The sequence below is a fragment of the Homalodisca vitripennis genome, chromosome X (genome assembly GCF_021130785.1).
Source record: "Homalodisca vitripennis isolate AUS2020 chromosome X, UT_GWSS_2.1, whole genome shotgun sequence".
Taxonomy (NCBI): domain Eukaryota; kingdom Metazoa; phylum Arthropoda; class Insecta; order Hemiptera; family Cicadellidae; genus Homalodisca; species Homalodisca vitripennis.
The window spans coordinates 73,296,403-73,311,247 of NC_060215.1; the positions used below are offsets into that span (position 1 = coordinate 73,296,403).

The 14,845-nt window shown below is 31.7% G+C and overlaps 1 protein-coding gene across 2 annotated transcripts in view; it reads left to right on the plus strand.

The window, feature by feature from the left end:
- Window positions 1–1,676: 1,676 nt before the first annotated feature.
- The window catches only part of LOC124369207 (carboxypeptidase D), a 95,874-nt gene continuing 82,705 nt past the window's right edge, over window positions 1,677–14,845 (plus strand). The window contains exons 1-4 of one of the 2 annotated variants that reach the window (XM_046827044.1): window positions 1,677–2,345; window positions 8,772–8,995; window positions 10,175–10,344; window positions 14,188–14,349. In XM_046827044.1, coding sequence (XP_046683000.1) covers window positions 1,926–2,345; window positions 8,772–8,995; window positions 10,175–10,344; window positions 14,188–14,349 — 976 coding nt within the window. In that variant the 5' untranslated portion in view covers window positions 1,677–1,925. The remainder of the gene's footprint in view (window positions 2,346–8,771; window positions 8,996–10,174; window positions 10,345–14,187; window positions 14,350–14,845) is intronic. The other variant, XM_046827045.1, reaches the window with a different exon arrangement.

A 14,845-nucleotide genomic window follows, 5' to 3' on the forward strand; every position in this document is an offset into this window, starting at 1 on the left:
AGAGTAAGCTAATGGTCGACTACACAATAAGGTTCCCACGCGTTCAGTGGCCAACTTACTAGTATATAGAAACAACGTAGAAAGTTTTCAGTTTGTGTACTTTACGATCATTAAGTTTATTTGTAATGTTTGATGGGTAAAAAGTGGAACGCGAGCAATATTTTCAACAAAAATTCCCAACCCGTTAACTCCACCAGGGAAGTAGCAGAAGTAATTCAGGAATTGAACAAAATTGCTCATAATATGGCAGAGGACAAGCCTTATTATTATTTTGGAAAGTATGCTACTGCCGAACTGCGTCGATTACCTCACCGAGCATCCATCTTGTTCCAGAAGGACATTCAGGACTGCATAATTCGGGCTAATCTGTCGTCAATCGACAACTCTCCACCACGTGACAATTATAATTTTACAAAATCTCCGTAGTCATATAGTTCGGAAAGTTACTCTTCACACGAGCATGTTGACATTTTTCAGCTATCGTTAATACACTTACAAACTTGGACTAACACACTATGTAATAATCTATATAACTAAGTACTATGCTAAGAATTTCAAGGAATAAAATAATTTGCTTTGTTCCTTATTTTAAGGTAAAGTTATTTTCTGTTCGCCCACCTCAATTTATTGCTAAGAGACGAGAGTAATCTCCTTAAGTACTTCAGGCATAAATTGCTATATCATTGTTTCTGAAACTCGAAACAGGTACTCGAGAGACTTGAAACAGTCACTAGTTGCTAGAACTTGCGTAGCGCTATTTTCAGTTTGATACTGGGATAGAGCTCATCAATTTCGTATCACCTTTCTTCAAGTCTTTATGTACCGTTTACAGTAATTCATCAAACTCTTCACTGGTAAGTCTTAACATTTATCGATACGCCGCAGGATATTCGTTCTTCAACTCTTTCAGCAAAGCGTTCGAAGCACTATACTTTGTACGACTACCTATCCACGATTTCACTCACTCTCTCTTTCTAAGCAATTTCCGTTTTGCATTCCGCCGTAACTGATTTTTACGAGTAATAGTTTTTAGTAATAAAACAACTTCCGCCAAAACTCCTTCCATGCTCGACAATATATTGATTCGACTAGCGACTCCTAGAAGTATGATTACACTTGGCTAGTTGGCAAAACGCACGCTAGTTTACTAGCAACCTCGCTCAAAAGCTTGGCGTAAAGTAGGACGGCTTTCAACCTTTTCCCCTAACTTTTTTACAATCAACTAGTCTAGCTTGTAATCAATCTTACATAATTACAGTGAGCTAGTTTATTATCAACTAGCTAACTCGCTGGCTGGTAGATAGTAAACTGGCCTTGGTTGCGTAGTTAAAGTTGCTTCTGGATCTTTAGTTTAGAATAGTTATATATTTTTATATAATAATAATGTTCTCATTTTTATACATCGATTTTAAAATGCTGCTTGTATTTTTATTATTGCTAGAATTTATATAATATATTATGTTTAATATTTTTCTGTAATATATTTATAATCACTGTTTCATTCGTTTACTGCAAGATAACACGCAAGCACATTCTCTCAAGCGGCAACAGATTGAATATATTTCACCTTAGATGAAATACCTTCTCAATTCTCATTGGCTGTTTCTAACAAAAGAGTTCTCTATATTAATAAAACATTGTGTTACAATGATGTTTTTAAGCAAAAAAAAGAACATACAGAGGATAAATACCACAGGTGGTAGTTATAGTTGATTAAAAAAAATTGAGACAGAAATAATGAACAAGTGACAGAAACAAACCTGTAGAAATTAGAAATGAGTTATGTGAAACTGAAAAGTGGTCGTGGTACTTCATAATATCCGAATTTTCTGTTAAAATTGTTTAAATTGGTTCACTTCATTCTGTTCAAAGTAACTAATATTTTAAGGTTGTGTTTTTGTAAATCTTATGAATTTAAGTACAAAATGATTAAGTTATTGCTAATATTAATGTTGACCACGTTTGGTTATGCATTTGCAAACGACAGTTTTTTAGCGCATCCAAAGTATCTGACTCACGAGGAAGTTGATGAACTTTTTAAATCATTAGAGAAATCGTACAGCAATTTAACAAAAGTACACAGTATAGGAAAGTCTGTTCTTGGAAAAGATCTTTTAGTCTTGGAGGTATCCAGCAATGTTCACGAAAGAAGACCTCTGAAACCTATGTTTAAGTATGTTGGAAACATGCATGGAGATGAAGCAATCGGCAGAGAGCTGATTATTTTCCTAGGACAGTATTTGTTAAACAATTATAATGAAGACTCGAGAGTTAAAGCCCTTCTTGATTCCGTTGATATATTTCTTATGCCATCTATGAATCCTGATGGATTTGCTGTATCTAAGGTAAAGTAATAAAATTAAGGTTATCAGGTCAATATTTACTTAAGCCACTTCACATTATTCGAGGTTTATTCAAATAGAAAATGGAGACTTTTGTATTATACAGTGCACTGTGGTGGAAAAGTTAGTTTAAGTTAACAAATATTTTACTAGTATTTTACATTACGAACACACATGATCTTAAGGTTGAATTTGGGTACTATCGTAACGTAAGTATTTCTTTTTTCGCCAGAAAGGGGGGCCACCAAAGCCTGCACTGATGGTCAGGGGCATTTCTGATCTGTACTTTCCTAATTTCAGATCGTCCATAGTTTTAAGTATTCAAAATATTTTAATATAAGATTACTATTCTTATTCTACGTATAAAAAGGGGTGATAATAAGTTCACTTAAATATATATATATATATATATATATATATAAAACTAATAACCAATATGTTAATTGTGTGCTTTATGGCCTGAGTGGCATAAGACGATTTTCGTGTTACTAACCTATTACTATCGTCCTCCTGAACAAAACAATATAAGGTTTCAAAGTGTACACATAACTAATAACGAAGTTATAGACCAATAAAAGTGGAAGTACTCTCGTACAAAGTAATATTTCATTGTTTTACGGGTGTCACGTGGTCCTGTTATGATTGTGAGTCAACCTCATATTGGTTGCTGATGATGTCAGCTGTTACGTCTTCTTTATTGTAGGCCTATGTTAAATGACAATAATGCTGAAATTAGAGGAATTTGATCCAGATAAAAGACGATTTTATAAATTACACCTCCTAAGAATAAAGTTTACATCAGCCTGACACAATTGCATTTGGCCATAAGTGCTGTTTGTTTAAAACGAACAAATATTGTAAATTCACCTAACCATAATTTCCTACTACAGTATCTTGCAAGAGCTTCAGTTTAATAAGCGACCACCACCACAATCGAATCATCGATATTCATGAGTATCGAAACCTTGATATTCATTAGTATTAAAACCTCGATAATCATGACTATCTAAAAATACTGAAAACAAAATGTCAAACCATATTACGTAATAGGTATCAAATAACAAAACAGTTCTGCTGGTTTACATCTTTAAAGTTAATATATTAATGATAAACACAAAACTATCTAAGCTATGTATATTTATAAAGAAAAACAATGTAACATTTTCTTATATTTTACTATTTCCAAGGATAAGCATGTCTGACCCCTTGTGACACAAAGAACACACGTACATCGCCATTATAATTACAGATGGGCAGTATTAGTCTCAGTAAGAGGTTATTCAGTGGTAACCTATTACCGGGATACTGTAACAGCTAGGCTGAAGGATTTGATGTTCTCATAGCGAGTTTCTGGTTTTAGGTTACTCTGTAAGCAGTAACAGCATCGACCATTTTGTGCAATCAGCGAGACTAAGAATGGATCTATACGCATTTTAGATTGTAGAAAATAAGATAAATTTATTTCTACTAAGTTTGAGCAGGGTAGTACTTATGGGTAAACATATCTGACAGGATTTAAATCATTGTAATTAATAGATTGGTCATTTAATGTTGATAGTTCATTCGATTGTGTTGGTGGCCGCTTATTATACTGTAGCCCTTGCAAGAAAAGTAGTTCCACCTTTAACATCCTAAAATTATTTATTTGTCATTTTCATCCCATTAAACCTTATATTGATTTGTTAAAGAGGACAACTGCAATAGGTTAATAACGTGAATCATGTTTCCGGTTTCGTTAAAAATAAATAAAAAAATAATGCAAATAAATTTAACCAGACTTTCTACAAACATCAACTTTCAAACAATAATCTAAAAACAAACACAATTTTAATAAATAAGCAAAACTAACGTTACTTTTACTTCCTAATTTTGTATATAAGTATTATCTATTTACATACCACATGGTAACTTCCAATCACTAAAAATAGTCTTTCTCGATTTAAAGACAATAATAATAATATTTATTTCCAAAAAGTAACATATCATCTGTAGAAAAAAGTTATGGTTGCCTGTAAAGCCGGTTTTACGGGCGAAGATTTTACGTGACAACGTCTTTTTCTCAGTAGAATATTTATTGATATGAATATTATTAAATTGCACAATAGGAACAAGGAATTGAATGAAAATAAGAATTGCACAAATTTTAACTATAGAAATATATTTTATCAACATTTGTCAATAGTATGACATAACCTATAAACTCAGTTTCTCAACTTTTGTGTCAATCTAACAATTAATCAATCAATCATAGTTTACGATAATGAAATATCAGTGTACAATTATTTACCTTTATTGTTGTAGTTGTTGTAAATGACAAATCTAAGCACTCACATTTTCACGAATAAACATAGTTATCTGCTTTATCCCGTGCGGCAGACCCACAGTTATCTGCTTTATCCCGTGCGGCGGACCCACTGGACGGGCATCGTAACGTTACCGGGCGTTACACTTTTTCATGAGTGACTCCGAGCCGCAACCTAATTTAAGACGTTGTCACGTCAAAAATAACATTGACTTACAACATATAGCAATATATCCTTACAAATATACAATACAAATCAAACATGATTTAAATGTATACCCTTAAATAAACTCTTTTAAAAATCATTAGTAATACAAAACCTTATAATAATTTATATTAAACTAAATGCCAAGTCTGACTTATAGGTCCTTTAGTTCATGCATACACAACAACAAAATATTTAAAGAAAAAAATAAATTGCAATATTCACAGTTACAAATAGAAATATATACAGAAAAGCAAAACTTAATTCTATTTCATTGTACAAAGTATATCAACTATTATTCCTTAATACAGATAATTTGGAAAAAAGTACTCCAAGGCGATTGGAGATACTCTCACTGCTTAAATAATTTAATTTATGGTTTGAACATGATGTGTACATATTAGTGTTCCAAACTTTTTATAAACAACTTTTCTTTTAAAAAGAGAAAGGAAATAAATTATTTCTACTCTCATGAGTGCGCATTCGTTGTATTCCACCCCCACAATTAAGTGACGACTCATACTCTCGTTCTGAAAAACACGATGACAAAACATAATGGAATAAATTAATTACCTAATATTTAAACTGCTCACATAGTCCACAATTAAACATGTACGTAAGTTTCAAAACTAATTGACAGTATTAAAGTAATGCGAGTATTGGACGCCATCTATGTATGAGGCAGTGAAAACTACTGCAGGGGATGCTTGTTGATGCTGTACTAAACTGTTCTGACCACAGAACACTCAGATAAGCTAACGGAAGCAGATAACGCTAAAAATAATTTGATGACAAGAAGTACAGTACATAAATATAAACACAAATTGACATTTATATTTCAATTATTAAAAAAAATAATTATTTTTTATTTGCACCCACTAAAACCACACATATTTTTGTTCAGTCGGACAAGCAGAATATATTAATAATGTTTTTGATTGGCTACTCCAGCTGTTAACCTCACTAATACGGTACCTATTTAAAATATATACTTATGTTGTAAAAGATAACTAGCCTATCTATTACTACTACTATTACTACTAGAAAAAATTAGTGTTAGGAGTATATTATTTCATCAATGATCACATCCTAATTTCATATTTATATTTAACTATGTGATTTACAACAGTATTAAGTTTTCATATACAAATTTAAATGTATGTACTTAAAAAAATATAAAAATCTTCATATGTATATGACATATTTAAACAATTATAATTACTTACTTATTAATTTCATTTATGGTACTAGTCACTAGTACATGCATTAATAAATCAACACAGATGCCAAAGAAGTTGTACAATAGCAAACAAGACCAAAATGACAGGAAAGAATATGAAATAATTTCTTTCTCCCTCCCCCTCTTCCTACCCTCCTCCCTCTCCCTCCCTCCCTATATACAAACTGTGGTAAAAATTATGAGAAACAAGGTGAAAATTCTGAAAACCTTTTTAATTACTCTTAAATGCAGTTGTTGGACATTTACTCCCTGCTCAAATTCCCTGCCCTTTTTCACGTGAATGTTGATAACTGTTATCCCCTAATTAATTGGTTATTCTCCAAACCAGAAACCCCGACTCTTCTGGTCACCTAAATTCATGAACTAATTGAGATATTACCTAAATTCAAACACTTTAATAATTTTTGTGCAATATTGGTCTCTCAGCGTATAAAAATTCTTTCTGTTAATGAAAGTTACCATTTTAAGAGATTGCTAAAATGGTTTTGGATTAGCATGGCTGAAGTAAATAGTATCCTAACATAAAAATATTGTCTAGGGTGACAAATCATTATGTGGTCGATTTTAACTTATTGAACTCATCCTCCTGACCATAGCAGTGCTGTTATAGCAGGTGACCCTATATAGTATACAACATATTCTATCCAATTCTGTCCCTTCGCAAAATTACCACAACCCCTCCCCTTTTTTAAAAGTTGGCGGTTTTTACAACATTTTTTTTTTTCTAGAAATCAACTAAAAATGTTTTATCTTCATATTATTAGGGGAGGGGAGAATAAAAAAACTTATGCCAAATGCCTATGGTCAATAGGATTTTAAGGGGGTGAAAAAATATTACCCCCCCTTCAATTTAGTTTATACATTTAAATAAGCCTTAAATAATACCTCAAAATGTAAGGAAATGTAACAAAACTATATGTTGCAAACATGATTGAATCTGCTCTGAGCAACATTTCCTTGCTCTACATTTACTCTGTGTATCATATGTATTTTTAATGAAAAATTTGTGATGAGCAGAAATTTTACTTATAAGATATATTGTTTTGACACCATTCCTATACATTAATGTAATAAAGAGAATTTGAATTGAATCAAATGTTGTGGCGTGAGTCAACTGTGTAATATTGGAGTTGGTGACATCAGCCACACATTTTTTGGATACATAAATAACAATACTACTGAATTCAGTGGAGTTTTGATACTGAAGAACAATGTTTTTAATTACTCATACCTTTCTTGTTTGAATAGGTAATTTCAAGCTAATATGAATGTCTCCTTATATCAGTTCAAGTTCTTACAGCACCATTTTTGTTTTCCCGCACTGATCACAACAAACAAAAAAAGATCCCTCGATTTGTACCTTTCACTAAAAGATAAAAATTCCAGAGGGTTCAATCACGAATGTCTCAGGCCATTTTGGAGAAAGAATTCTAGAGAGCAAAAAAATATTGTAAATTCCTATAATTATATTTCTAACAACCTTTACAATGTAAGTCTTGCCAGTGTAGTTAAAAGTACATTTTAAAATAACAAACAAAATTAATTGAAGTCTAACTTTTACAATTATAATAAATAATGTAAAAAACAGAACTATAAATTTCATTAATTAAGTAGTGAGAAAAACCAACCTAACCATAGCTCTTTATTTATTTGTTCTGCTTTCTTTTTTTTATCAGCAAACTAACACTCTCTCTTTAAACATGATGTTTAATTTTAAAAGCATTAAATCAATTTCTAAACAATATAAGTATTAATGCCTGTATATACAATCCTCAGAAAAAACTACTGTCATTCATTTTGACGTATAACATTGTTTTATTTTCAGTATAAAAAGTGAACTGCAACCCTTGATTGTAGTTTTGTTTGTCTGGAATTAATTTTTAATTTACTTTAATTAAATAATTGTTACGTCAAGAAAAAAATATATTCAGGAAACTAAGTCCCAATTGTATTTCAATAAATTTTGAATTAAGAAATCTCTCTTTGTTTGACAAGGTTCCAACTGACAATTATGTCAAAATCGAGTTTTCTATGTATTATTCATAAAATCATATGTACTATATACACTGGTTATTATTCCTTTATTTACAGTAATATCTTGGATAGTAGAGGTACAAAGTTTTAACAGTAATTAATATTTCCTCCATTAAAAAGACAAAGGTCAAACTATACAGCTACTAATTATTATTTATTACAATTACAGTAGAGTTAAGCAATCTTGCATATTTTTATTATTATTAGTTTATTTCGTAGCTACGTTGTTTTTCAAACTTACTATAGACATGGATTGCCAGTATTGCAATATTTATTATTTATTTATATACTTGTGTCTGTAAAGTAGATTATTATGGATGAGTTAGGTTTTGAAAAGATTAATGCTTTGGAGTTGGCTCAGAAGATGATTTCTTTCCACGAACCACTTCTGAAAATAAGGGTTTACATTATTTACACTAGTAAAGTTCCCAAAGGAAACAAAGAAGACAAATCAAATCCTTCTCAGTAGTAGAGTCCCATTACTGCAGATCACATACTAAAAGAATATTTGGGTTGTCAATTCAGTATTGTGAAAATGTATTTTGTTAGCATAATTATTAGTGTTGATTAAAATTATTTGTCAAAAAGTAACTGATAATTTGTTGTTTAATTCGATATTATCTGTGTAATGTCATCTTGTTTGTTTAGGAAGGATCATGTGAATCTGATAATTCCTATAGAGGTAGAAATAATGCGAATAATGTGGACCTGAACAGAGATTTTCCTGATCAATTTGATCACACTTCATGGAATGTAGGTCGTCAACCTGAGACACTGGCTCTGATGTCATGGATAAGAAAAACTCCATTTGTTCTATCTGGCAATTTGCATGGTGGAGCTGTTGTTGCTAGCTATCCATATGATGATTCCAGGTAAAATCTTTGTAAACATTTCACTTTTTTCTACTTAAAATATCAATCTTCTATTTAAGAGCTACTGAATTTTTACAATATACTCATGTTTTAGAAGTCATTTAAAATGATTCTGGATTTCAAAAACAATAATAGTGTAATCTATATAAATAAGTTCTTCAATAAATAAGTTTATATTGTTATAAGTAAGAAACCAAGGTTGTGGCCTACAGAGTGTTTTAAAAAGTACCATGCTCTCAAAACATACAAATAATGTTATAAAATTTGTATTTTCCATAGTTTAGCAACTTTAGGCCTATATTGTAAACATTTACATTCCCTGTTTCTATAGTGTAATTTTTTTTAAAATTCCAAATGAGTTCCACGATACACGCCAATGAACTTTTAGATGATTTTCCTAATCAAATGTGTATGCTTGAGATTCAGATACCTCTTGGTGTGCTCTGAGACGTTGTTTGGTTCCACCAACCAGCAGATGATTAAAACATCTGTTTCACTTCCATATTTAGCCGCCACTCCCGTTCGGCCAATCACCATAATGTGTGTAGTCCTAGCATGTTTCACCAATTTTTTGGGTAAAAACGTGGTAATAAAGTATGGTTTGAAATTAAGCTTGTTTAACTTTAAACTAAATTACACAAGAACATTCACCAATTAAATATTTTAAAGGATTTAAATGGATTTAATCACAGTTATACAAAAACCAGCAGCTGCCACTAGTCTGTACCTAATATGAAAGCTTACACGGTTCCCTTATCTCTAAAAAGGATGAAAATTGTTATATTTACCTAGTAACAAGACCATTCCTCTCTCCCCTACTGAGAAGAAGCAAAAATATTGAATTTAGTTTTAGTTGTTAACCTTTATGGTACTTTGGGATAACATTTTATTTTTAGGCTATCTTCTATAAATGAGGATGGTTTGTACATTTTACTTAGTTAAAAAAAAAATGTTGTGCTTTTCTTTTCATACTGGAGCGTTTGCCTTGCCTACTCTCTAATAATTTCTCTTTTCTGGTTTCACAAACCATTTCTTTTTTAATGTTGTTGTGTAAAGTTTGAAATAAAACATCATCTGTTGATTAATTCTTAGTTACATTATCTAAAAGATCCATTTTCAATTGCCTATGAGTTGTATATTTTGTGCAGTTGTCTGTACATATGAATTTTACTGTTGCAGTGTTGGTTACGAATGCTGTCATGAGAGCAAAACTCCAGATGATGCAGTTTTCAAAGCCCTTGCTCTTAGATATGCATCTAAAAATCCCTTAATGCATGCAGGAAACTCTTGTGAGACTGACAACTTTACAGACGGAATAACTAATGGAGCGTTTTGGTATGAAGTAAAAGGTAAGAGTCATTTTTTTATAAATCAATGAATAGTAAATCATTTAAAATAAATTAAAATTTTATGTTGCTTAATAAATCATAACATAAAACTAACAGAATAAATAAGTGTCTTATTACCATTTATTTCCACAAAATCTCATATTCATTTCTCTGCCAGCACCATGCCTACAGCATCTCAGATCGAACATGCCTCATCTAACTGCTTAAAATATATTTTTCAGTGTCGCTAGAAACCAGTGTCAGTCGAAGTGATGGTGTAAGAAAGGGGATTTTATTACTTGTACGGCCCTGTGCTGAGTCATTAACGAACCATTTAAACCAGAGCAAATGTTTCTTACACCTCTATGTGACCGAGATTTAAAATATTTAGAAAAATACCTTGGTATTCCACGTTGTAGTGCTAAACGATCTAGTTTTAAAATTTGTATGGATATTGATTCCTTTAATTTCATTTAAATTTAAAATTTTCGGCTGTATGAGATGTGGCACTCCCCTCTCCTCAGTCTCTATACAGCTTCACGCGAAATTTTCACTGTGCATAATACTGCAGATCATTTACCATTATCCCGTTCATGACTTCCGTCGCTTTTTCTTTGAATACTTTAACAGTCTTAAATCTCATTTCTTTTTTTATAACTGACTTGACTTTATGGAATAAAAAAATTACAGGGGGTCTAGTCAGGTGAGTAGGTTTGATGGTCCAAAACAGGGATCTTGTGTTTGGCTAAAAATATCTTAATTGACAAAGCATTGTGAGGTGGAGGATCCATGACTTGAATTTCCACTAATCATTCTGTTTTCTCTATATACATTCACGTAAGATAGTCAGGACACTAATGCAGTAATACTCAAACCTGTTTGGCCCTTTGGCACCCAATCAATGTGCACAACCTCTTTGATATATATATATATATCTCTCAGGGTATTTTGTTTCGGCTTTCTATGGAATTCTCACGAGCTGCTTGGGAACTAAAATTCACCCACATCAGAGTCTGCATATTTTTGATCAAGTACTCCCTTGACCAAGTAGTCTTTAGCATATGCTGTTCCAACTTGGCTTGGAAAACAAAAAAATAAACCAATTTGAGAAAAGAATATATGTAAGTTCAGAGTTGTGCATAACAGTTGATCCTCTATAAATGAGAGTAGAATAAAACAAAAAAAAAGATGAATATAAGATTATAGGAAAAGGATCCAGTCAATGAGCTTAGCCTGATCGGATGTATTAAGAACACAATAAATAGATCAGGCAGTCTTGAAGTGCGTGTTTGAAGAAACACCTCTTAAAAAAAGTGAAAGTGCTTTGAGGACGTTTTATTTATAGATGTATCTTTTTATTTATTTATATATATATATATATATATATATATATATATATATATATATATATATACAGGGTGTATTATTATGTCTGGAAAACACCCAAATATATCCTTTAATAATTTAAATATAAATTTGAAACCTCTTACAATCGTGATAGAGATTGGGCATCTACTTTTTGGAGCAATGTTTTGTTATGTCACACCAACGGGGGACGTCCTGCCGAGGGTAATCGTGAATATTCTTAATGGAAGCCTATACCTTGTGATACATAATTTTAAAGGTAATAGCTTACTGAATTGAATGCCACAAACCGCATCTCAAGGGAATTTATTCTATCAGAAAAAATAGAGCATTTTTTTAGTATTGAAAATTTACTGATGTTCAACAATGTAATTTTAACATGGTTCTTGCCACAAAATGTGTTACACTAATTTTTTTAGCATTTTTTAAAATGTTCAATTAAATAAAACAAAAAAATTTCATTTTAAGCTGGTTCTATTAGCACAAATTTGCCAGTTTTTATTACAGTACAATTATGGAAAATACTTATGGTATTGATTTCTTATTACAAAATAAAAAATAATGTATGCTGTTAGAAAAGTCTTACAACAAACGTTTTACCTGCATTTGGTGTCAAAGCAATTGTTCGAAACTGTGTTCCTTCTAACGGTTTGACAATGAGCCAATCTTGTGTAAAATGATTCGACAGAGTTGCCTAACATTTCTTCAGTTATCAAAGCAATCTCCTCTATAATCCTGTTTCTTAGGTCTTCCAAATTATGAGGCTTTCTTCTATAAACATTGGATTTTAAATGACCCCATAGGAAATAATCGATTGGTGACAAATCCGGAGATCTTGGAGGCCATTCGATTTCTCCTCTTCGGCCAATCCATTTATGAGGAAACCTTAAATCCAAATACTCTCTTACCTGTCTCCCATAATGGGGTGGAGCACCATCCTGCTGAAACCATACATTATCAAAGTATTCTCCTGATGCAGTTTGAATAGCTGGGATTATTTTCATTTTGGAGCATATTGTAGTATAATTTCGGCATTTAAATTTCCATTGATGAAAAAGGGTCCAACAATTTTGTTACCTAAAATTTCCACACCATACGTTCAGTTTTGTGGTTGCTGTGAATGGGACTCAGTAATCCAATGTGGGTTTTTCACTAGCCCAGTAACGGCAATTGTGCCTGTTAACATTGCCATTTAGGAAAAAAGTTGCCTCATCAGAAAATAGTATGTTGGTCAGAAAATCTCTATTGTCATCACATTTGCGCATCACAAGTTCACAAAACTCAACTCTTCTGTCGTAATCATCCTCACTTAACTGTTGGACTAAATGAACTTTAAATGGTTTGTATTTTATTAATTTTCAAAATCTTACTCACAGAACATAGGGTGCATATCATGTTGCTGTGCAGCTTTTCTGAGCGATGTATGTGGGTCTTCAAATAAATGTTTGCAAAACATCTAGTGCATGTTCTTCATCTGTTGCAGATTGTATCCTACCGACTTTGTCCGATTACGTACACTCCCTGTCATTTCAAAAACGCTCAATAGTTTTTGATATTGTTGAAAAACTTATGGGATTCCTTTCTGGGAATGTGTCATTAAACAAAATTACAAACTTCCCGATAAGATCTTTGACGATCGCCATATCCTCGCATCATCAACAGAGTAATTCGTTCTCTTTCAGACAATTCCATTAAAATGCCAAATAAATAAAAACTGAAATAATGTAATTAGATAACTTGTTGACAGCAATGCTTCAGAGACACTGATTAACTCGACAGGATATGATATGACCTTTGTCCATTTGTAATTCCCAAGCTTAGACCTGTCTAGTGAAAGCTCCATGCTCAACAAACTGAAACCTGTAGACCAGATGATTAATAACACAATAATGTTTCTCATAGGGCTAGCGACCTTTGTCTCTTTAAACCTTCCATGCTGACTGGAAAACACCAAGTACAGATTCATAAGTAATCAAAGAAAGTGACTCATAAGTTTTTATTCATTGTAATAAAAAACTTGGTAAATTTGTACTAATGAAACCAGCTTAAAAATAAATTGTTTATTTTATTTTAATTTAACATTTAAAAAATGCTAAAAAATTAGTGTAACACATTTTGTGGCAAAGAACCATGTTAAAATTACATTGTTGAACATCAGTAAATTTTCAATACTAAAAATGCTCTATTTTCTGATAGAATAATTCCTTTGAGATGCGGTTTGTGGCATTTAATTCAGTAAGCTATTACCTTTAAAATTATGTATCACAAGGTATAGGCTTCCCATTAAGAATATTCACGATACCCTCGGCAGGACGTCCCCCGTTTGGTGTGACATAACAAAACATTGTTCCAAAAAGTAGATGCCCAATCTCTATCACGATTGTAAGAGGTTTCAAATTTATATTTAAAATTATTAAAGGATATATATTTGGGTGTTTCCAGACATAATATACACCCTGTATATATATATATATTAGTACATGTTATAAATATTTTCAGGTGGTATGCAAGACTTCAATTATGTCAACTCTAGCTGTTTTGAGGTTACGTTTGAGCTCAGTTGCTGTAAATATCCAAATGCTTCAGATTTACCACAGTATTGGAAAGACAACAAGGATTCCTTGATTTCTTTTATCGAAGGTGCTCTCTGGGGAGTTAAAGGTAAATGTTTTTCAGTGTTTAAAATTATAGTTATTAACACCCTCTGTATCTCTCTATACACTGAAGTGTTGAGCTGGTAAGTTGATATGAAATTAACAGTAATTGATGGAGCTCTCCAGTGAAAAGTAGCAAGATTGATCAACAGTAATTTATGACTAAAGTTTGGTTTCAAGAGTATATATAGTATGAGAAATGCATAAAATGTAATACTTTGGTATAGGTTGCTTATTGAGCTGCAACACTGAATTTCTTTACCGCATTTTGTAACAGATTTCAAATTAATAAATGTGTTAATATTGGGTTTTCTAATAAATTAGAGCATTAATTAAAAAAATAGCGGACATTTCATAAACACAATGTTTTAATATGCCAAAATAAAGGGTATATAAAATACAATAAACTGTGTAATCGCAGCACTTTCATTCTTCAACACTTGTGTAATTATCCAACTGTAATGACAATAATTGAGTAAATCCATGTTTGCATATATATACGC